The 25051-nt window shown below is 37.8% G+C and overlaps 1 protein-coding gene across 2 annotated transcripts in view; it reads left to right on the top strand.

The window, feature by feature from the left end:
• The window catches only part of LOC117413818 (LHFPL tetraspan subfamily member 4 protein), a 95596-nt gene extending 70750 nt beyond the window's left edge, over positions 1-24846 (top strand). Inside the window, exons 2-5 of one of the 2 annotated variants that reach the window (XM_059000122.1) lie at positions 6864-7100; positions 13424-13440; positions 17813-17827; positions 20601-24846. In XM_059000122.1, the coding sequence (XP_058856105.1) occupies positions 6864-7100; positions 13424-13440; positions 17813-17821 (263 nt within the window). In that variant the 3' untranslated portion in view covers positions 17822-17827; positions 20601-24846. The remainder of the gene's footprint in view (positions 1-6863; positions 7101-13423; positions 13441-17812; positions 17828-20600) is intronic. The other variant, XM_059000123.1, reaches the window with a different exon arrangement.
• The last annotated feature ends 205 nt before the right edge of the window (positions 24847-25051 follow it).

The following is a 25051-nucleotide window of genomic DNA, read 5'->3' as shown; positions in this document are numbered from 1 at the left end:
GCCCCACAATAATACTAACACGGTCACCAGTCCTGGGTGCGTGCAGCAGTGCTCGTGGTGGGTGATTCAGTTTATTAGTGACAATCGTGCAGTGCTGGTCCTTAGTGACACCTCCGGAATTGTGTCAGTTGTAATTTACAAAACAAGACAATTACAGACAAACAGACAAAACACTCACAAAACGTTATTTCTCACAGGGTCTCTCACAGTCCTTACCAGTTTAAAGCTCAAACCAAAACGAAGGAACAGATAACGATTCTCCGTCCCCTTTTATGTTGTCACACATGACCCCTTGGTAAACGAGTGCAACCGCCTCTCTAACATGCGGCTGCCACGTTGTTTCCCTTCCGAGTCAATGCGTTATTGCAACAGAGTCTCGCTCCCTTCCTGGCTGGCCGACTTCCCTTGAACCCTGGGAAAGAACTGTCAGGCCAGTCCGTCCAAGGAACTCTGTTCTTGCTGCTTAGCGCCCTCACAGGTCGGGAGGGTGATTTACAACCAAGAATCATTGTATTTCTGTCAGGAATCAGCTTGTTCCCCCCTTCATTTGGTGATTTTTAACAATTTGCTTTTTGGATTGTCATGTAACCAGAACTGCTTGATGTTTTAACAGCCTTATAATGTAAAATGCAGATTGGGCAGGGATTGGCATAATTACTAATTACTAATGGGAATGCAGTGGGGAACTACAGTGGCAATGCAGTGGTAGAACAAGAGCACATTGGTACTACAGGGGCAAATTTTTCCTATTTTGACTTGGTATCACAATGGTATAAACCCAAAACACACACTGGCAATCCATTTACCTTGGTACAATTACTAGTGAACTACCATATCAGGACCACTTTGAATTGCATTCCAGAATAACTGTGCTGCCATTTCTTGCAGTCTCTGGTTCCGCTGAGAGTCACTTAATGGTATCCCATTGGTACTTGCTCTTTGCTTGAAACACAATGGTTAACTATCAAGAGTGAATAGGGCTGTGAATAACCAGACCCTCTCTCCTCACCGGGGCTGCATCTCATTCATTATCAATAATTAATCCACCTCACTTCACTGAAGCCTTGACTCCTGTTTGAGGGTAAGATCAAAGAGCCGAGCAAGATAAAACATCATTACTCATCTCTGGAGCAGGCAGTGGAATATTAACAAGTTTCCCTGCATGTATAAAGTATATAAAGTCCACCCCCCTACTTTTGAATTTTTAATAGAATTGCTTAATTTAACATTTCATTTAAAAACATGGCCATTGCTTTCCCATCTCTAGAACAGACTATGGAAATGATTTTTTGATAAAAATGAGTTCATAAAGCAGACCCACTTCATAATAAGTGTGAATAATTCAAATACAATATATGGATGAGCCCTATAATGACTCATAACCCTGGAGAAAGTTATAATTACTCAATTTTGTGTCATAAAAGTCATAAATCAGTTATGTCACATCACATCGAGCAGTTCTGATTTTCTCATACTGACAATCTGCATGTATCAAACCCAAATAAGGAATGTATCCTTATCAGTAACCTTCTACAAGCTTGACTTTACGTTGAGAACTTACAAAGTCGAATAGAAGAAAACGAAAACACACAGACAATACATAACAGCATATAAAACAGAAAAACATTCTAAAAACAACACCTTGTCTTCTAACAGCGTGTTGCCATAGTAACAAGTCAGCACTGTGAGGCAAGGTAGAAGTTGCCTCAGGGACAATACAGGGGGAGAGACAGGCACTGAATCCCTCAGCGGCTGTGTAGATGACTTGTAGTTCTCACTTGAATGTAAATATTAACAGTTTAGGTGCAATTTATGTTATTATTGCGAGGACTGTAAAAAAAAAAAAAAAAAAAAAAATTGATACCAGTACTAACATTTGAGTTTTGCAACATTGTAGAATCTAAAGCACCATATTAGTGAAATTCCCATTATCTGCATCTGTATAGGATGTACAGTAGAAACTGTATCACCTTAATTAAGTGGCAGCAATGAAAGTAATAAGTCCATATCCAACATTCATTATAAAGTGCAAGTATAACAGCCATACTGTACATATACACAAGAAACACACAAATCAACTCTTCGACCAGCCATACAAACAATGAATCAGTATTTAGTGTCTTGGAGTCCCTTGAATGTATCGAATAGGCAGTGGAGGAAACAGCCTTGGGCTTAGAGCTGAAGTGTAAATAAAAGCCATGCTTACCAGGGCACTCTTCAAAGTTTGTCCGTGTGACAGTGCTGTCTCCGCTTTACACAAATCCTTCTATCCTAGAAGCAGGCCTTAGTAATCCAAAACGTTATAGCATTTCGTATTTGTTTGTCAGTTGTGTGTCTACGCGAAGAACACCAGTTGTAAATCCTATGGGAATTATATTAACTCAGTCATTATATTAACTCAGTTATATATAATAAATAATATGCTTTTTCTGTCAAACACAGGTGTACAATATGTATACACTGGCTTGCCTAAGTGTCCAATTTAATTACCAATTAACTCTTTGGTTGTATCCTCACATCCTACACAGATTGCATGCACTCTAAATATAGAACAAGACATTCACTTTTTGAAACCGTTCGTCATCTTACTGTCTTGTAGTCTTTTAGGCTTTAAGATTATATAATAAGCATGCTTAGATAGACAAGCTTGTTTGTTTGCCAGGGTCGTAGAAGTGAAAGACTATTCTAATTTCCACACCACCTACAGCAGGCGAGCCCAAATCAGGTCCTCAAGGTCCAGAGTGATCCAGGTTTTATAAGTATCATTAAATAATGAATCTGTTCACCTGGGAGGAGGTTAAACTGGTTACATTAAGTAATTTAGGGTACAGGTGGAATGAAGACCAGGAGGGCTCCGGACAATGAGGACCAGAAAGTTGCACATGTGGCCTACAGGATGGATGACTCCATGACTGCAGCCGCAGTTCCTTTGATTCCATTAAAAAACAAACGCTTGTTTTAAACCTTTTGTGATGAAAGAAAGACTGGAGACACAGTGAAGGAAAGGGAACGAGGGGGCTGATTCCTGATTGATAAAGGCAATGTCAGCTTTGCTTCCTGACAGACAGGGATCTGAGCTCAGCCTTGGGATCTAGCAGCCAGCTCTGCTTTTTATTCAGCGGAATACATGTGCTCTGCAGGGCCCCTCATTTGGAGACATATTCAGTTACTGTAAAGAGGTAACAACAAGAGATGCGAGAAAGGACCTGGGTCTGTAAGAATTACCATGGGGTATAGTTGCTGAAATAGACTTGCCTATTTGCAATATTCTTATTTTATCACATGTATCGAATCCTATGTCAGCCCACTTGTGCAATTTATCTCATTTTAAAGTAATTGTTCAGATTTTGTATCCATTTTAAATATTAGTACCATCTTTAAACAGTATCATCTTTGAATAGTGATCACGTCTCATAATGCTAAACAACACTCTCAGGACTAAATGTATTTAAAGATGACGCTCATATTAACAAAAGGGTACAAAGTAGCAAAAAAAAAAAAAAAAACACAAATGGGCCAACAAAGGATACCCATGAAAAACGTGTGCAATAGACAAGTTCTGAACTATGCTAGCTGCATTAAAGGGGAAATAACTTCCATAGGTAAAACTTATTTTTTGCCATCACTAGTAAGTGTAATTCCCATCCTACAGTCTTAGTCCTTTTTTTTACTCCCCTTTAAATTGAATGGGATTGAAATGGGATTTTGTAATTAAAGTTAATGATATCTAATAGTCTCTCCCTGCTCCCTACATTAGTCTTTTACTTCGTCAGTTATCTAATTATGTTGTTGTTATTTATCTATCTATTTAAAAGGACATCTCTTTTCCATTTTCTAATTATAATTTGCAGATGCTCCCTTAATCAAATCTGAAGATACTGCCTGGCCCTTACTGTCCCAGCATTTCAGCTTGTTTTTTAAGTTAATGGTTAGAAGAAGAACACCTTATTATTATGGGTGTAAAACAAAAAAGTGAACAATTATCAATTCCCATACCTTGCTGGGTTTTCATGAAAAATCGATTTTTTGTTCAGCAGTATAATTTTAAATTTAAGATTTAACTTTGCAATATCTAGCAACAACCAAACCCTTAAATAAAAATGGTCTCAAAATTTGTGCTGTAGGTTTTTTAGTTTTCAGTTGAAGGCAATTTATCCTGCTACCACAACCTTTATAAAAGTGTACTGCTGTAAATGTTGCATGCTCAAATGTTTATTTGTTTTTTTTGGTGGGGGTTGTTGATGCTCAACTAATTTCTCCCTGTCTTCCTCCGAGACAATTTGAAGATAATTTTGTTTGGGTGCCATCTTAACGGGCAATCTTGTGTAACAGAATATATTTTGAAATAAAGAGCTAGAATCTGATTCAATACTGTGGTTATTAGTTTGATGCTATATTTTACAGAACATTTTAAGTTTATTATATAAAATAAAGCGTTAATGAATACATTGTCTCTTATGTGTCACGGAGAAGGGGGAGTGGATTGGGATTTCCCAGTCTTCCCAACACGTTGCTGCATAATAACAAGAAAAACAAAACATAGATTGTATTAATGTAGTTTTTATTGTTGCTATGGATATACAATATCTACTGAAGTGTGAATGAAACAAGAATCCAATAATTCAAGAGGCGTAATCATTTTTATTAGTTGCAGTGAAACCTCTATTATCCAAACTAATTGGAATCAGGGGGTGTTTGTAAAATCGATATGTTAAGATAATCAAATCATTAGTGTGAAATGTATAGTAGCATGTCATTACGAAGAAATAGATTATTCTGCCAGCGACTGTCCAAAAGCGTCACCTACCTTTCATTCAACAAGGTCCTGCAAGAAAAGGACGTTTGAAAGTATTTTTAGCCTTGAAGGTTTTGGTTAGAATGATACTGATGTTACACACACACACACACATGCCTCTGTGATTTTGTAAAGCCATCTTACTTTAGAAATCTGTCTTAGGAGGGTTTTTTTTTCAGAAGCAGCCATGGTTGAAAAAACAACAGAAAAATCATACAAAACACACATGTTAGGATATTAAACAGGTAAGAAGCGAAATATCCTGAAAAATAGAGCCTTCGACATAATTACATTGTCACTTCAGTTTAACATCAATAGCACTACCCTGAAACACAATGTGCAGTAAACCTACACTGTGGTTGTTTTTATTGAGGACATCTAGTGACTGGTGGATTTTCTTCGCTTTGTTGATTAAATAAAAGGTATAATACTATCCACCTTGTCAGTACTGCAAAAGTGCAACATACTGCAGTTGACACAATATTTACTTTTAAATTGTTTTACAAATAAACGCTGTATAACCTGTGAGCCTACGAGCAGTGCAAACAGAGAGAGCTGCACAGAGAGAGCTGCAGCATAGCAATGTAGAAAGCATTGCACATTGTGAGTGACACAGGACTGTGATGTGTTCTGATGCCAAGCTTTATTAATTTAAAAGGCAAGTGCTTTGGGGAGACTCCATCCTCCTGTATTAATATTGATGATGTCAGAAACAAGGCTTTTCTTTTCCAGCTTTGAGATGAAATTAAAGAGCAACTTGGTACATTAAATATCTCTGTTTTCTTAACTAATGCTTTTCTGTTGTTGTTTAGAATTACTTTTATCTATTATTTTCTGTTCCAGTCATCACATCCAGGTGACCCTATAGCCATTATAGAGCTCTGCACTAGGGGCAGAGTGTTCCAGGGGGACATTTTAATGATTACACTCTGGTGTACCAGCTGTACTTGAAGACTTGTTTGAAAGCTCTTTTGAGACACAGTTGCTTCAATTGCATAATAAGCAGGACTGTAAAAGAAACTTGTAAAACTATTGCAAAGAAAAGTTTCAGGCAGGCACCTCTAACTACACTGACAAATGTGATCAAGAAGATCCTAGCGACCATCAATCTAGCAATCCAGGTAGATTAATACCTACGTCTTACTGCAGTCTCTGCAGTGCCTTTGAGTTTAACCTCTTCCTCCTCTCCAAACTCCATTTGACTTGACTTGACTCAAGAGGTGAGGCTGAATGCCCAAACTCTCAAAAGCAAGTCAAAATGCTGACAATATATTGGCTTACAACTTTGGCAGTTCAGGCAATAATGCTTGCAGTTTAGCTGCACTATTCTTTATGCAGTAAATTCACAGATGTGTGGCTGCCTTTTAAGCAGTTCTAGTGATATAATATAAAGCTCATTGACATTGTTTTATTCTGCTTCAGTTATCCAGCTTTTCCATTTCCATTCACTGTATGCGCACAATAGATTCACTTCCTGTGCAGCTTGATATAAGGTCCTATGTGCAGGTCAGTGGGTGTAAGGCTAAGGGAGGGGGTTCCTAATAACTGCTGGACAGGAAGTGAATCTATAGCATAGTGTCAGGAAAAATGAATTTTGTCAGAGTCAAAGAGAAAAGAAAATTGGGGAAAAAAATAAACAGCCTAAAGCAAATAAAAGAGGTCTGGACATGTTTTTTATGCTATGGTTATTATTCCTTTCAGGCTTAAAATAGTCAGGTATGAGGAAGGAATAAACAAAAAAAAATTGTTATGACCAAGAGCAACGTCACGCCTTGTTAACTTTAACTTAAACCCAGGAGACTGCTCAGCCCAAGGGTTAGGACAAGTGTTTTTTTTTTTTTTTTTTTTTTATTAAATCTACTGCTAATTTACAAGCCCTGGTTTAGAAATGTCCCTGATGTACGGTACAGAACATTAGGCTAAAGCAGATCAGTGCGTAATGCGCCGAGCAATTTCACATAGTGTTTTGGTCTTCTGAAGCAGGTGCTGAACTCCCTGTCTCCCTCACCACTTACTGTTAAATGCCCTTGTTAAAATCTTGTTCACTTCTCTCTCCCTCTCCCCCTAGCTGTTTGCTTGGTCCTGGGCTGTATGATTTTCCCCAACGGCTGGGACTCAGAGGTGGTGCGGGACATGTGCGGGGACGACACGGACAAGTACACCCTGGGGAACTGCTCAGTGCGCTGGGCTTACATCCTTGCCATCATCGGCATTCTGGACGCCCTGATTCTCTCCTTCCTCGCCTTCGTGCTGGGGAACAGGCAAAACGATCTGCTGCAGGACGAGCTTACGACTGACAACAAAGGTAGGCTTGCAGAAAGAAAGAAAAAGCATCTACAGCTATGGCCAAAAGTTGTGCATCAGCTATCATTTTTGGATTGAGACAATTAAAAAAACAAACAAACAAAAAAAAACGATATAAACATAATTTAGATCTTTTATTTAACATTGTGTAATCAAAGAAATTAGAAAATGATATAAAGTCTACCGGAAGACATAATACAGCAGTGGTTCAGTATTTTTAAATTTTGTAATAATTAGAATTACAACACGTATTAAAGTCAAATGAGAACGTGTACTAAATAACGTGTTTTTGACCCGGATGACCTTGCATAGTAGTCTAGAGCGATGCACTGCCATTATAGATTCGGACGTCTGCAGGTGAAACAGTGTCTGCGATTCACTTTCATTTGGATTACAAATCCTGTTATCCAGCCATAAAATGGCACAGTACACAGTTTGGAAACATCCTACAGGTTCCACAGCTGATTTTTTAAAATTAAAATGTAAAGTTAAAACAAACATAAAACGTAAAGACTCATGTGTAAAAGCATAGTTAGCAAAGAATTAGGACTAAGATAAGTTTGAACTTATGCGCACCTGGTGGAACCAAGTGTAGGCCTTTAAAAAAAGGCCAGACCAAAATGTTGTTCATATAACAGCGGACATCTAATACATATCCAGTCTAGAGGACGCCCTACAAGCAACGCATCAACTACAGATCACAAAAACATAGTATGCTATGTACTGGATGACATCTGTACTGAAAACAGGGTGTAGTATGTAGAAATATGAACCCCTTTTGTTACGTTACAATGCAGTGTGACTGCCCTGCTTGCCGTGCAATTGAAATATGAAAAAGTCTACACATACACAAAGAAATGCCAAGCCAGAGCAATCTCCACTCCTGAGGTACGTGAAGGGCTATGGGATACAAAGAGAGCACCACAGCTGTTTTACCAATGAGTGTCAATGCAGCTAAATGCAAATAAAACTGTATTAACTGGTCATTTAGTCCCTCGATGAAACCCTGACAAATATTTATAGAAAGCAATTTAAATAAAGCTATACAGATACAAATTAGGTAGTTTTCAGTCAGTCTAAATGTAACTAGAAAACTGGGATCCTTAGACTCCTACTTGGAAAAAAAATATGTTTATTTTATTTATTTATACATTTGAAGTGGTGGTGTTTCTATGGTAACCAAGATGATTCCAAGGGAATGGCTCATCTCTCCTGAGTCCTCCCCGCTCTCTAGCAGCTGTGTCACGACACGACTTTTTTTTTTATTTTTTTATTTTTTTTGCAGTTCATCTGGCATAAATAAAAATGTCAGTTTAACCTTTTCAGTGCCTTTGACGAGAGCTTGTAATTTTACTCTCTCCTACGGGGCTAATGACGAGAGGCCTAGTCATAAAAATATTGATAAAACAAACTGCTTCTGTCATTGGGGTGATGGTCTAGCCACCTGCGTATAATGGAGACAGTTTTAACTCTTTAAGGTACAAGGGGGCATATGTGTCCCACAAATAAAATGAGGCAAACTTTCTTATTTTTACAGTGAGATGCACGAAATAGTTTAAAATTTGCTGACAGGTTAAATTTGCTTGTGATAATTGAGTCACTCTCAAATGGATTTTAAGAAGAAACCGTTTGAGGAACCGCTCAATTCCGTGTGTATATCTCAAGGGGTTAAGTACAGGTGGGCAGGGTACCTGCAGCAATCTACTTTAGAAACTGCCTAAAGCAGTAATTATAAGACTTGCAAATATATAAAACACACAACTGAAATAGTTTTTGTGATCTCTGTTATTTACATGTACGCAGTCAGAATCTGACAGCTGTTTCTGTCACTGAGAACACAAGCAATCAACTCTGAGTTCTGTATGTTATCACTGTGCTGGGGTGTTTTCTTTTAGATTATTTGCATGGCAAGGTTAACGTAAACCTTTCTTGTCTTGTCCCAGTTCAATGTTATATTCAAAGTATATTTCACTCCAATCTAAATGTTATAAATTAATGTAGCAGTATTATTCAGCAGATGTTTTATTCGGCGTTACGAAGCAAAATTCGTTCATTCTATTTATATAAAACTTTTGGCCATAGCTGCATACTTTATGCTTAACTTACAGTTTTGTTTAAGGTTTTTTTTTCCATCTGGTCTACCTCAGTGCTGAACAAAATGAATGGTCTTATTGTTTGACAAGAACAGATCTGTAATCTCTAATACTCCCTCTGAGTCTGTGCTTAATTATATTCTTTGAGAAAGCGATAAATAACTTCATTACAAATGCAAAATGAGGAACTGTGAGATTGAGATGTAATGGAAAAACAGAAGGTGATTGCAGAACAGGGGGTAGTAACAGCATGAAATAATAGTTTGTGCAAAATGTATTAGTTGTGTACAATATTATAATGTAAAACAGCGAACAGTAAACAACCAAGGGGTATTTATGTTTAGAAATCTGAAACCCCATCTTTTATAATAAGACTGAAGGTGATGAAAGGGTAGGACATACTTTTGCACTGATATGTAGATCTGGAATACAGCCAGGGATTCTATTATGAGTTTGTAATGATAGGTCCTCTGCTTCGGGGGCTGGAGGCTCAGAGCAATATGGCTGGAAATCACCTCCCTTACTCCAGAGCAATCTTTGAATAAACCCTCTTGTGATCTAGCTCATTTGAAAGTGCAAATGCAAAACAGCTGTTGTTATCACGTCAAACTCCATATCTGCAGGGAGAGCAAAAGCCTATTCTCACACCAGGAAGATTTTGAAAAACTTTTTATTTAGTAGAAGTTTTGATTTTAAGGGCTTCCCCCAAGAGCCAGGTTTCTTATCTTGAAATGTTACCCCACAGATAACTTCAGTAAGACATGTGACTTTATTAGGCCCTCTACCTGACATTGGTTCACCGTCTGTCCTGATCACAGCTTTGACACAACGTGGCATAGACTCCACAAGGTGCTGGAAGATCTCAAGGGACGCTAATCTTTTTTGTCAATAATATTTCATGCAATTCATAGAGGAGGCAGAAGATGATGGATGCGTCATTCAACATCATCACAAACATACTCAATGGGATTGAGATCCAGGGATTGTGGTGGCCTGAAGTCTCTGTCATGCCCATCAAAACCATTTGCACACGGCAAGGTTTAACAAAACCTACCTGGAGTTGAACCTCCTTTTTTATCAGCTCTGTTTTGATAGACAAGTGCCCCTTGTACATTTTTTTTTCTTTTTTGTAAATCTGGGTGTCCTTCTTTTCTGTCGTTTACAAACTGCTGGACACTGCTGATGTGACATGGGAAGTAAAACAGAAACAGACAACCTAAAAATGAAAACCTGAGGACTTTCCTTAACCAGAGATGCTAGAACTCGTATTTCCAAACTGCACATGTGAGACCTGCAGTGCACAGCACACAGAACTGCATGAGGTTTAGGTGTATGAAGAAATGTAATAAACTATAACCCCTTTAAAACAAAATAAGAATGTATTTTAGAAATATACTAATCTTATTCAAAACTGAAGGTTTAGACCAATCATAAGGTGATTGTAAAAAGGTGTTAGCAATGTGAAAAATGTGTGTGTGTGTGTGTGTGTGTGTATATATATATATATATATTGTAAAGGATTGCACCACTCTCGGGTTCGTTGCCCCTTTAAAAATAGACCCAACACGACAGAAATGGATTTTTAAGCGCTGGTGCGCTATGTTTTAATAAACAAAAAATAAACAAAATACAAAACAAACACCTAGCTCTGTACGAGCACTGACTAACACACAGGAACTCCCTGACTAACACGGGACAGCTACGCTGTTTCCCCGTCCTCACAAAAACACACTGGTTTGAAACAGCACTTTACCTCACGACTGCCAGGAAGCAGAGCACCCCTTTCTGCCTCCTTCTCCTCAGCAGCCTCGAACAGACTGCCTGCTCTCCTTTTAAACTCCACACCTGGGTCTAATTCCCCAATAACGCCCAGGTGCGGATGATCATTAATAAAACAATTAAACAATTAAATTTAAACAATAAACCAAAAAGTGCATTCTCACATGTTTCTTTTGCAGGGAGGTTTTAACCCCCTCCCTGCTGTCTCTCACAACCCGCTATCTTACAATATATAATATATATATATATATATATATATATATATATATATATATATATATATATATATATATATATATATATATAGTTTAGCTTCTGACACTTTTTTAAACGATTTCTGAAAAAATGAGAAAGCCATTAAGAAATCTAATCTCTGCAAATTGATTTGGGCACTCTGCAGATTTTATTTTTCCATATATCTCAAGAACAGCTGTGATACAAATTGGTGTCAGTAGAACCGCATCAGGAAAATACAAGCAAACGACCAACAGCTGAGAATGCTCAAATTTGATAAATGGTTCAAATGAACTATTTTGTTAAATGTGGCCGTAGTGCACAGATGTACAGTATCGGTTGTACATGCTGCAGTAGCAGTGCAGTGAATCTGTTCCCACTTCATTCTCATGTGAAGGGTACGTCAAGGGACTGAGCCTTTAACCTCAGGGCATGGGGACTTTCTCAGTGTGGTCAAGACTATATTTCACATCCACTCTAGGCTTATAAAGCACAAAGCTTCTAGCTTTAATATCCTGCAGTTGTGTCCTTTTGCTAGCAGCATTACATAATGCGATTAGAGAAGGAAAATCCACTGAGCCGCCTGCTAAAGAAGATGGATTTTCCCTGCTTTCTTCTTCTGCGTCTTTCCCAGTAATGCAGTCACCTGGAACAGATACGGGTGTATATGTGCAGGGCTGCATCCTGCAGCCAAAGTCGGTTGAGAAACTGGACGCAGAATGCCATGCTGTAAGACCATATCATGTTCGAATGACCTGCTGATCGTGGCATAGATCAGCCCATAGGGTCACATCCTCCACACAAACCAAAGGGAAAAAAATACTCCTGTTCTCTCTTTTCAGCAAAAAATAAAGAAAAAAGTAGCACCCAGAATACATGACAATGGCAACTTAAAACTAGAATGTGATTTCTGGTAGACAGATTTATAAGCGTTTGGTATATATAAAGTTCTGTATATATTTATGCAGTACAAATACTGTATGAAGCATGTATCATTGATGGTTTCTGAGGTTACAACAAATTGAAAATATGAAATCAGCATCTCAAACAGTTTACTAGGTATAAGAATATGAAGAAAATGTAGTATAATCACTTGCAGTGTACTAACAGTGCAAGTCAGTCTCTTCGTAATGGGCAGTGTTGTGAGATGCACTGCAGTTGCAGCCTCTGTTAGAAATTCTGACCCATAAAAAGAGGCCATTCTGCCCATCAGTGCTGGTCTGGTTCCAAGTAGCTAAACTGATCTCAAAACTTTGTCAAGGCAGGTCTTAAGCTATCCCAAGGATTCTGCATCATAGACATGACTAGATAACCCATTCCATACCCTCCCCACTCTCTGTGTTAAGAAGTGTCTCTTAATGTCTGTCCTAATTCTGTGTCACTCACAGAGGTGGGCAAAACTTGGGCTCTATTGCAAAAAGTGCATCAAACACTTAGTATCAAGAAGGAGCAGTTTTGTTATTATTAGTTTTATTCCAGGAAAATGATGTTATTCCTCTGTGAAAAGTAGTCCTTGCTATTGCACTAGCTTCAGTATAAGGGCCTGATCTCAACCACAGAAGAAAATTGAAGTGCTGACTTTGTGAAAACAGAGAGACAAAGCAAATGTTTTTTTTTTATTTTATTTTTTTTAAATCAACTCTCTGGATCATATTATAGCCATGTTATTGATAAAACTTCACCACAGTTTATTTGCAATACATTTAAGCTAATTAGTGTATATACACAAAATACCCCTAAAAATTGCACTGCTAATTTGAAAACCCCCAAAAAATTAAGAAAATAAAAACACCCTGGACGCATTCGACCCTTCTTAATAAACACACTTTTATTACAAGTTGACAGCATGAAATCTTACTTCGTGTTTAGCAAAAGCACCAGCATAGTAACTGCCATCAAAAAACAGCAAGAGAAAAGAAACAAACAGTACTTGATAGAGTAGCAGTCTGTATTTAATTGAACCAATTAAACCTCCACCCAGGTCCTAATATTGCTACCTATGAAACTGGGAGTGGAATGGTCCTCTAGGACTGGATACTGCCCACCTCTGTTTTGACTCGTACCGCCTTGCCTCAAGCCTCTTTGATTTACTAAACTCTTTAAACAGGAGCTGATGCTGCAGGGGAGGAAGCAGCCTAATACACAGGCAACTATGAGTAAACCGGTACCAAACCATTTGTGTGTTAAACTAAAATGTCCTTTATTTCTCTGTTTGCAGATTTCACTATTACTGGGGTAAGTTATAACCAGTGGCATTGTGATGTGCTGGTTCCTTGTTGTACTGTAGTTGTGTGGTGGTGTCCCAGCGTGCTCAGGCGTGTGTGTGTCTGTGTTTGTGTGTGTGTGTGTCTGTGTGTGTGTGATTCCCTTGTCTATTGTGATGTCACCTTCAATATTTCCATGTTCCGTCCAGTCGTGCTTGAGTTAATGCGTCCGGTCATATGTGTGGTACTTACCGCAATCATGTCATGCAATGTTTCTGATTCCCTTTCCCTGGGGCCAGTTGCAAATGTTTGCCACAAATAGTCCTCCTCGGCAGAACTGCTTCTGAGGCGCATTCATATATTCAAAGGGGGAATTTCAGAAAATACTTCATTCCACATTGTAACCGTGTTCTGTCCACTGAACTCCAACAGTAATTAGAGAAATTTGTTATTATTATTATTTATTTCTTAGCAGACGCCCTTATCCAGGGTGACTTACAATTGTTACAAGATATCACATTATTTTTACATACAATTACATTATTTTTACACATTATTTTTACATACAATTACCCATTTAAACAGTTGGGTTTTTACTGGAGCAATCTAGGTAAAGTACCTTGCTCAAGAGTACAGCAGCAGTGTCCCCCACCTGGGATTGAATCCACGACCCCCCAGTCACAAGTCCAGAGCCCTAACCACTACTCCACACTGCTGTGGGGTGTTTGTCCGTTTTACCCCACTCCTTCCCTGAAAAGTGAATAGTCTCCCATTAAAATGTAAGACCATTTACCACGCTTTATTTTAAGATAAAAAAGGCCTCTTAAAAGTGTTCAGAAAACATCCCTGCTTTAGGATTATCAACTCCAAGTCAATCATATTACTGAAATGTGTTTCAAAATTGTTTAATGGCACTTTTAAAAAGTAATGTTTTTTCGGTTTTTATTTTATTTTACTGTATGTAATTTTTATTGGTATATAAATAACATAATATGCATTACATACAGTATTCCTGGTCAGCAATTATTCATCGAGTCGCTAAACCAGCATGGATGAAAACATTAGTCAAAGCGTTTGAGTTTTTTTCTTATAAGATTTATGTCTGAATTTCTGATTGAGTGTTTCAAGTTCTGGATATGGCAATGCTATACTGTGTTTCATTCACCCTTGTGTAACTAATGGTCCAGTCTTCATGGCAGCTCCATATGTTCTCTACAGTAACACTCTCCATGCCTCTGTGCACTTGGCTGAGCTGACAACACCTTGTAGAGTGAGGTGATTTAATGAGCTCTGCATCAATACGACATCGCTCTGAGAACTGCCCGGGGTGCTTTGTATATATTTAAACTCTTCCAGGTGTTTTCTGAGAATATATTTTGTAATACATATTATTTTACTTGGCTGTTCTTCAGTGCAATGCCAGTGACAGTTTGGTTACATAAGATTCACCGTTAAAAACTGATTGTCGTTATAAAATAATGGGGGTGAAAAATCATAGTGCTTATGCTCTATACTTAATCCTCACTTAGGCAGTGGATAAGCTGTCATCAGGTTATTTTCTTTAAAAACTTTGCCAGCACCAAAACAATAGATACCATAAATAAATCAAGGGACAAAATATTTAACAAAACCATTAAAAAAAAGGAAAATATGAATGTAAAACTGGTAAAATGCAATTAAGAAAGTACATTTAATGGGCTCTATGAAGACAAATCACATTTTTAGGGTGACTTAGAAATGTACTTCAGATATTTGTGACATTTACAGTCTAATATTCCTTTATCAATTCCCTTTCAGTGTAAAGACCTTGACCACTGGGCAAAACACTGTTCCAAATGAATTCTCCAGTTCGTTTCTCCAACTTCAGATTTAAGTTTAAACATGAACTCCTTGAGTGTTCCCTTTGAGGGCTTATTCGGCCATCTTCATTCATGGAATCACTGCAGTACTTCATGAATGGAGGACCTTCTCCCATATAAAAGGTTCCCATAGTAAAAGCATAGTCTGGTGTAATAAAGCACAGTGAAAGCATGGTAAAGCATAGGGAAGCATTGTAAAGACCAGTGAGGTATGTAAAGCATACTAAAAAACATGGCAAACCATGGTGAACTATGGTAACCATGGGAAAAGTTATAGCAGCACAATATCAAGAAGAAATACCTCCAAACAAAAACAGTTTATGCAAAACATTTAAAGTCAGCCAATAATTACAAAAATTGGATATTCTCACCCATTTCCAAGTCCAATACAAGTTTTAACTGCTCTGACAGTGAGGCTGAAACCAGGCAAAAAACTCCTTCAGAATATTCCACTACCTAACTAAAAGTTACCAGTATCTGAAACACCATCAGGTGGTTTAACCTTATAGTGTCAGGATCACTAACCAAGACTTGCTCCAGCGCCGTTGCGTTGCTATGGCTGCTAATGCTGAAAGCATAAAAATCCTGGATACGGAAACACATTTTATGAGAGTTACTGTATATACAGTAGCTGTCTGGACTACATTAGGCTTCTATGGGAAAAATGGATTGAGTGGTTTGCTGGGTAGTTTAACCCATCTGTGACACATCATAAAAATGAACACAAAACCCTGACACAGAAATATCAAAGATATGTTCTAGGTGTAATGGTGGTAGTACAGGTACTATAGCTGCTCACCTAAACAGAGCACACATGGCTAAGAACAGTCAGGTATGCATCTTCTCAGAGGATCCTTCGAAGAGTCTCCCTGTGTTTACCACCCAGTGTATATGTGATCTACATTGGCGGGATCCCTTCACTGGCAATGGATGTGCTCTTTGTTGGCCAGACACCAGACTCCATTAGTCAGGTTTGCTGCAGTTTACTGAGAAAGGCAGCAATATGTTGCCTGTGCCATCTATATTAAAAGTCATGCGCGAAGCAGTGTCAAAGAAATGAAATCATCACCATGTTACCCTGTTTGTAAGTGCTGACATTGTGGAAAAAAAGAGACACAAAGCTAACATTTAAAAACCCCAGAGAGCACCTCCATGTTATTTATAAAATGTACACTCACACTGTGTCTACGAAACATTTAAACTAATTACCGTGTTTACCTGATAATGAGTCTCACCTGAAATCGAGTCGCACCCCTGATTTCAAGATTAAAAAATAAGAATAAAAAGACCCTGAATATATGTTGCATTCAACTTTTTAAAAAAACACAGTTATTAATAAATCATTTTAAGTTACCAGTAAGAAATATCGCAGTAAAAATCGTAGGGTTTAGTGAAAACAGCAGTGTACAAAACAAAACCAGGAGAGGAAAGAAACAAAGTCTCAAATCCTCAGCTTTGAAAGAATACCATTTCCCAGCAGCCTGTGGAATACCCAACCAGAGCCTGGTGTCATTTCAATCACTTAGTACCTTGTTGTTATCTCTAGCTGGTGATAAAATGCCCCAGGAGTCTCTACTACGCTTCTCAGCATAAACCGGTCACATCATGTCAGCTTTAATAACACAAGAACTGTTTCCTAGGGTGCTCCTAGAATATCTTTCCTTCAACTGAAAATTGGGACAAATGTACGGGATACTCCTGGTTAAATATTCCCTTAGCCTAATCTCAAGAATTGTTCAAATATTTTCTCTAAAAAGCAAATTAAACATTTCTTATGAAATAAAAATAAATAAATCGGATATTCTCAACCTAGACACTAACCCTGCTCTTCACAGTAGAAGCCCAGGACGCGACCCCCTGTGCCATTCGACAGCTTACAGCAATAATGAAACAGCAGCAGTTTATAATTATGAGTCCGCTCTCTTTAGTGATGTAAAGTTTTTGTACAGAAGCACTGTTGATGTTCCTGGAGTATTTTTTTTTTTTTTTACAAGCATTATAATTGGTTCATTTAGTGAAATATCTAACAAATCAAGGCCAAGTTCAAATAAAGCATGTAGAAAAACTATTGTAACTATACATATAACCCTTTTATATGCACAATCTAAGCTACCTGTTTGAGGGATTGATTCACAAATCCTATATATATATTCTGTTTGTAAAACAGGTTCGAGTTGGGATCGAGTTAGGGTTTTAATCCAATTCAAATGCACAGGTTCAGAAGCATTGGTTCCCTCTGAAATAGTTGGGTTGTGGACATACCGCAGCATCATAAATATATACTTACCCATTCATTAAAAAATTGCATGTGCTTTATTTTAATCTGCTTAAATCAGCCCAGAGCTGAGATGTGGAGGCTTGTCATTCATCAAGTCCCTAATTGTCTGTCTGACCCAGTATTCCGCTGTCATTGTGATCTAACCTTACATGAATGTTTCTTTTTGTCTGTGTGTAAATATCTTCCTCTCGAAATTGACTTTGCACCGCCTCTCTCTCTCTCTCTCTCTCTCTCTCTCTCTCTCTCTCTCCTGATTGCTGTTACAGAGGATCTAATGTTAGGTAAGTAGCCAGCTGGTTCGTGTCATTACTCTGTCCGGGTACAAAAGAACTAAATCTTTCAAGCTCGCCAGTCTGTATAAAATACAGCATTGTTGATTCCTAAGGGCTGATTGGCTTGTGAACATAGCCAATCATGTCCATTTGGGTTTAATTGCTGAGAATACAGTACATGCGGGGCTAGTGAGCAAATAAAAAGAGGCCATAATACACAGTGTGTGCCAGTCAGGGATTTAAGATCTTACTTTAGTTTTAGATTATTATAACCAACGTTTTACAAGGCTGTCTTTTTATGTCTTTAATATTTGAACATACTCAACATACATAATGAATAGGAGCACATGTTTGAAATGGTAGTCTAATGGTGGACACACATCTATTTTTATAAGTTATTGAGTCAAACTTGCACACTGTGCTTACAGTGTTTGTAGGTCATTATGATATACTTTTTCATAACACTGACAGCTCAAATTTGGTATGTATAGCTATTGCTGGGGATGTTTGTTAATTTGTGAGCATTGGTACAATGGGTTTATTTCTAAATAACAAGTCATGGATAATGTACCCAGTTCACATAAACACGGTTTGTGTTTTAAGTTTCTGCCTGCAATGGAAAAGCTGGTTCCATGACCTTATAAAAACATGTTTAACCATGTCGACAGCTGTTCCACTTTAGTGCTGTGTATATAAGCTCACACAAGTCAAGCAAAGTATGGGTCACTTCCCACTTAAGAACTGACCACTAAAGTGGGACTAACTGCAGTGTCCCCAGCTGCCACCAACCAGAGAAGCAAGGAAAAAAGATGAATGGTTCCCATATTGGGTGGCAGACAACACAGGACTGTCTCTAAACTAAAAAAACAAAAGCTAATTACTCCTTCTCAGGTGTTCACTTGCTTTATTTAAACCTGGAAGGAATCAAATAGATCCACAGTGACAAAATGGGGGAAGTCATATGGTTTGTATTCATCTCAATTCTAATGACTGACAGAGATTAATAGAACATCTGCAATGTGTTCTGTGTTGAAAGGCAGGTTTCACAGACCCTGATTAGCACTAATCTAGGACTGCTGAATGTTAATTTAGATAAGGCAGTCCATGATTAGTGCTAATCAGGGTTTTCTTGGTTAAACCCTCACTTGTCCAGCTAACTCAATAAACAGTCACTGAGAAACACAGTGTGTTCTCAAATGAAACGGTTTATTGCAATGACATCCTAACATGTTCACAGTCATGTCTACTCACCTGGTGCATGCAAATTATCTGCCAATTATACGGACTAAATCTTTGGGGCACCAGTCACTTAAAAGGGCACCAGTAATACAGTAGGCATACAATTAAGCAGTTAAATAACTCTTAAAGGGAGGGGTAATAGCAATATATAACAGGGTTCATTACAAGTAGTTATAGCTATCAAAATGATACCATGAATCTTTTCTGTGGTGGACTTCAATTCACTATGTAGGTCTCAAATGTGCAGTTTTAAAAGAAACACATATCACAAGCATGTATTTTTATTTAAAAAAATAGCTCTATGTAGTGAATGAATCTGCTTGGTGTGAAGAATCTTAAGGTGGATTGACCTCATTTCAGGAGTTGCTCATCTGTTCTAGTTGCCTGCCATAGATACATGAAAGCCAGGTTTGATCAGCCAACATGTCTTTGTAAACTCAAAGAGCTATATCAACAGGATGTACAGAGTAGTATGGAATAAGAATGAGCAATGTTTTATCACAATTTGATACGCGATTCTCCAGCTAGATGAGGAAAAATGTAAGTGTGACATACAGACAGATGCATGAACAGGCAGACAGACACCTCCATGTATCCTCAAAATGTAATATTCTCAATAACTTCAGCTAAATAATGATAATACCAAGTTTAGTCACAATTGGATAAGTAGTTCTCCAGATATATATGTAAACATGTCATACGTTAGGACGGATGTACATAAGAACATAAGAAATTTACGAATGACAGGAGGTCATTCAGCCCAGCTCTGCTCATTCGGTTCCTGTTAGCTGATTGATCTCAAAACTTGAACAAGTTGGGTCTGAAAGGATCCAGTGATTCTTCCTCAACAACATGACTGAGTAACTCATTCCTTACTCTCACTACTCTCAGTGTGAAGAAGTGTCTCCTTCCACTGTCCTGCGTCTATCTCTACTCCAGCTGTGCCCTGTGGTCCTGGTTTCTGTGCTTCACCTAAAGTATTGCTTAGGGTTAACTATGTCAACTCTTCTTAAGATTTTAAAGATTTCAGTCATGTCTCCTCTGTACGAACAGACAGCCACCCCCATATATTCACATAATCTGATATTCTCAACACTTATGCTAAATAATGTTAAAACCTAGTTTTATGACAATTGAATTCTGCAGATATATGTGACATATGTATTTGCATGCATACGTATATACATACATACTGTGGTGAAGTGGCTGTATGTTGACTGTTGTTCCCCAATAAAGAGCTTGGAGACTGCTAGTTGTTTTCCAACACAATACTACCTCCACGACTGTATATCCCCTTCGCAGATGATTTCATCCCTGGCAGGGAATAACTAGGGTTACGGTTTTATTAATCTATTGACAACCTTTTAAACCTATCTTGCTGAATCGCATACAAAATCCCTATTCCAGTGACCAACAAGACTTTACATGACCAGACTTAGCCGTGTGGTGGGCTTTTGTCATTTTGAGGTAAAATGGCGATACCCAAAAGAAATGATAAAATGTACACAGTACTTACACTTCTTTGTTTTTTTCATTCTTTCAGATTGAGGTCCAGGATCATAGACCATCAAAGGTTGGATTTCATGGAGACCCCACCCCTGCCCCAACACCTTCTCTCTACCAATCTCTGTCTCCTCACTCCGGGATCAAACACTAGAACAAACTACCTTTATATATAAACACAATTCCTCTTGGAAAAAAAAACAACTTTGTTTTATTTATTTATTGTTTTCTAGTTTGGACTACAAAATGAAACAATATCAGAGACATGTAAATATTGAGAAAAGGAGAAATACCATGTTCACAAGATTCTTCATCGGCACCCAGGTGCAATTCAGAGGAAAAACCAAGCAAACTTATTTTTTTGTACAGCACAATACGGTATGATTTTCTGTTGCTGTTTCAGAAGAACCAGACTGTAACATCTCTTTCATATTTGTAAATGTAAATGGACACCTAAAGAGTTATTTAAGATGAAAAATATTCTAAAAACAAAACAGGGTAAGAGACATAAACCATCTTTCATTCAAGTGGCTTGCCAGGTCGTTTCTAATTAACCTTTTATATACATAAAAATGTTTAACACTCCTGGGATGCCTTGCAATAGACCCACAAGAGCACGTTGTTCATTAGAACTTGATGAACCGGCCCTGCAAGTTGTGTTTAATTACTGTACGTCCTTCCACTTGAAGCAATTGCTGAGATTCCATGCATCTTGATTGAGGAATTCAGATGAAGACTTCAAAATGTGTGCAAATAGCAGGGGGTAGCTTTTATACATGTCTGTTGGGACAATAGCCCTGCATGCTGCAAACTGCTTTGACAAGAAAAACACAATCTTTTTTGAAAGCACACTTAATCTACGCCAGTCCTGAGATATGCAGTTACAGAGTTATCATTGCTGTTAAGTGCAATTGAAAACATGCCATGTGTGTCATTCCAGGTGCTGGCAGCGGATTCAGTGCAGTTTTTCAAACATTCTTTCGGAAGGTGGTTTTTAATAAAAGCACACGTGTATATTTCTATTTTACTGAATACATTTAAGGGCTTTAAACTAATACATTAATTTAGGGAACCTTAAATACAATGATCAAATCATTTTTTTAGCAGCCCTTTATGGGGGAAAAAAAATAGTTTCTTATAGGGCTGTGCAGCTGCTCAGATTTTCCAAGTAATTCCCTTGAATCTGTTTAAAGTCAGCAGGTTTTAATTAAAAACAAAAAACCTGTTAAAGAATATGTTAATTGCAAAACACAAAATCGACACATTACTACGTGCCAATGATAAAAAAAAAGGCAATGTGAATTAATATAACACTGTGATAACTTGTCAGAACCTATTAAAACCACTAATGTTTTATCCGTAATTTGTTATAGAATCAATTTTCTTTTGCTTTTCTAATAATACTTCACTTGCATTCAACACATGAATTGAGATGGAAGTTTATTAGACACGAGTATTGGACAGGAGTCACTGAAACTGCTGAATTATTGGAAACAAGCCTGGGCCTTAGTGAAGTGTTATTAGCAATCAAAAGAAAATGGATTTTATATCAAACGGAGGAAACAAAGGTAAGAAGATAATGTGAGTGGTTTTAAAAGATTAGGATGTGACAAGTTTTTGGATACTTTTATTTCACACTGTCAGTCTTATTGTCATTGATTGATACTAAATGTGTAGACTGTAAATGACTGAGAAAGCATAATGGTGTGTTTCACAATAGCAGGTTACAATTAATCTCTGCTGACTTAAAACATGTTAAAGGGAATTACTTGGAAAATATCTGCACACCTCTATATATTGGCACACTGACTCCCATCAATCCTACCTGGGAACAGGCAATGGTTGTATTGAAAATAACACTCTACTTCTATATGAAGTTAAAAATGACTCAAGAAAGATTCAGATATGTAGTATTATAAACAGGCAACAAACCATAACTATGATTTATTTTTAAAGACACCATATAGTAAATATGAATAAGTAGCCTCGTCATGGAGCACTAACAAGCAAATGTTTCCATTTATGTTTTAGATTTTTGCTTCAAAACACATGGTGATAAAGATTTAGCTAATCAGCAAGCTTTTATACATATGAAAAAAGTGCACCCAAAACAACAGTTGCAAGTGTGGTGAATGGTTATGGTGTCAGCCATACATGTTTTACTGCAAACCCATATCTTATGACCATGGCTTTACTACTATGGTCATCCACAAACAGTGCATGTTTCCCAAGATATCTAAGCCACAAGCAGGCCACTCATACAAACCCTGTACATTTTAACTTGATTATGTGTGTATTTTATAGTTGCTAAATTATCATGCACACAGATCACAAACAGAACAGGATTGACTATCATAGAAAAGATTTAAAAAAAAACTCTTTGACCATAAATGTTGATAGTATTTAAACACGTATTTCATCTGCAACTTAAACACTCAAATCAAAAGATAATCAGCACAGTAGTAAAATAAACATGTAAAATTGCGACAATAGTTACCAGTAAACAGTTAAAGAACAATACAGGGAAGAAAGTGGCAGCACTATGCAGTCACTCTTTGGACTAAACTGCACTTGATAATGTAACACCTCAAATAATACAAAACACCTCAGTCAGGATTCATTTTCACCTCTGAAGCATGTTGAAGTGTTAGTGAACACCCCTTAACTTGTGCTGTGTTACATTCTCACTTACTGGTGCCACCTCCTGTGTAAGCGCTGTCTATATTTGAGCTCCATCTCTACACTATATATGCTTCCTACTTCTCTTCCCTCTGAACTACAAAGTGGATAATGTGCTGAATTTGATTCCCAGATCACATGTCTCAAACTGCAACCCAACTTAACAATGCCAGGTCACGTTTGCGACAGATACTTAAGGATGTATAGAATACAGTTTATCAAATTTTACGTTGCCTCAAACCACAACCGCACCTAAATCACTGCCTCGAAATGACGTTTTACACAGGCACAGTGTACTCAAGTTTGAGAATTGCGGAAAGTGGTTAGAAATTCCTTCATATTTGCTTCAAAATACACTTTTAAAATAAACTTCTCTACAGAGAAGCGTACACATTAAAGACCCTTTCAAACTGGCACTCCTACCCAGGTCTGGACCAATCCCGCGTAGTGTGAAACCATGTACCTGGGTCGGACTCGGGTTAACCCAGGTCCCAGTGACCCACCTCAGGATGAGGGTCTACACGCTTTCACCCGGGTTGAGCGAGACAAAATGCATGACGGCCGTTCGTGAGCCGATGCAATAACAAACAGCCACGCCTGCGTGAAGGTTTCACTTTCGCAAGGAACATTTCTGTTTAGCCATATTTTTGTTGCTTGAGACACAGCATGAGCCAGATTGTAGCAGGGATGAAGAAACATTTGCTCAAATCAAAATTTGGGCAGACTGTTCAATCCAGAAAAGCTTGGATGGAAGCGTCTGTAATAAGCTGCTTCTGGGGCATTGTGTACTTGTGTCTGTCACCCAGGTCAACCCTGCTTTATCAAAGGCAGTGTGAAATCGCGTACCCAACCCACATGACACCGGGTCCCGCCCGGGTAGGTTCTGACCCGGGTAGATCATGCCAGTGTGAAAGGGGCTTATTTAAAAACTGCAAAAATAATTTAGTACACAGGAGGGAGCCACACTAAGTAAAATAAAAGTTAAATATAAAAATGGTGTCATGCTTAACCAATTCTGTTCTCCTTCAGTGGTCTAAACCTCAATATAAAACATTTGGACAAGAAGAACAGTTCTTCATCCATTCAGAGCAATTTTCATCAGGGAACTGGAGGAGCAGATAAAATGCATGCTGAAGAATTCTTAACCAACTGACAGGAGAGGTTAAATTGAGGATTGAAGTGCGCCCTCACCATCTATGAGCCCTAAATGCACAAGTTAAAACTGTCTGTACTCTCTCCCAGGACTGGATAAAGGTATATTGTTGGGATAATGTAGTTAGGTCAAGCAAAACGTGTGAACAACATGCAGGTCCATCTCAGGAGTGTCTTTCTGGTGTTGCCCATTTTAAATCCTGCCCTTGTATCTAAACGCTGTGGCTGTCCTTACTCTGGCAAGTGCTGTGGCAATATCACTGGCAAATTAAAAAAAAAACATATAAAAAAGAAATATATCTAAAAAACAAAGGAATTTTATATGAAAGAATTCTGAAATATACCTAAATTACTTCTTTATGGGACAAGGGAATATATTTGAAACATAAACCAAGGCCTAAATATATTACAGATGTGTGTAAAATATTTTGCAAAGCACTATTTCTAAAAATGTAAAGAAATAACTTGTGTTTTACTATTGTTTTTATATATATATATATATATATATATATATATATATATATATATATATATATATATATATACAGTATATATGGGAGGCCAATGCTTTGTGACTCTGATACCCTGCTGTAAGCGATGAGCGATAAGCTGCCTCTTAAGATGGCAAACTCCTCTAACTGGTGCTTTTTCAAACCCCTA

The sequence above is a fragment of the Acipenser ruthenus genome, chromosome 25 (assembly GCF_902713425.1).
Source record: "Acipenser ruthenus chromosome 25, fAciRut3.2 maternal haplotype, whole genome shotgun sequence".
Taxonomy (NCBI): Eukaryota; Metazoa; Chordata; class Actinopteri; order Acipenseriformes; family Acipenseridae; genus Acipenser; species Acipenser ruthenus.
Note: the sequence above shows the minus strand (reverse complement) of the source record. Positions and strands in the feature narration are given on the sequence as shown.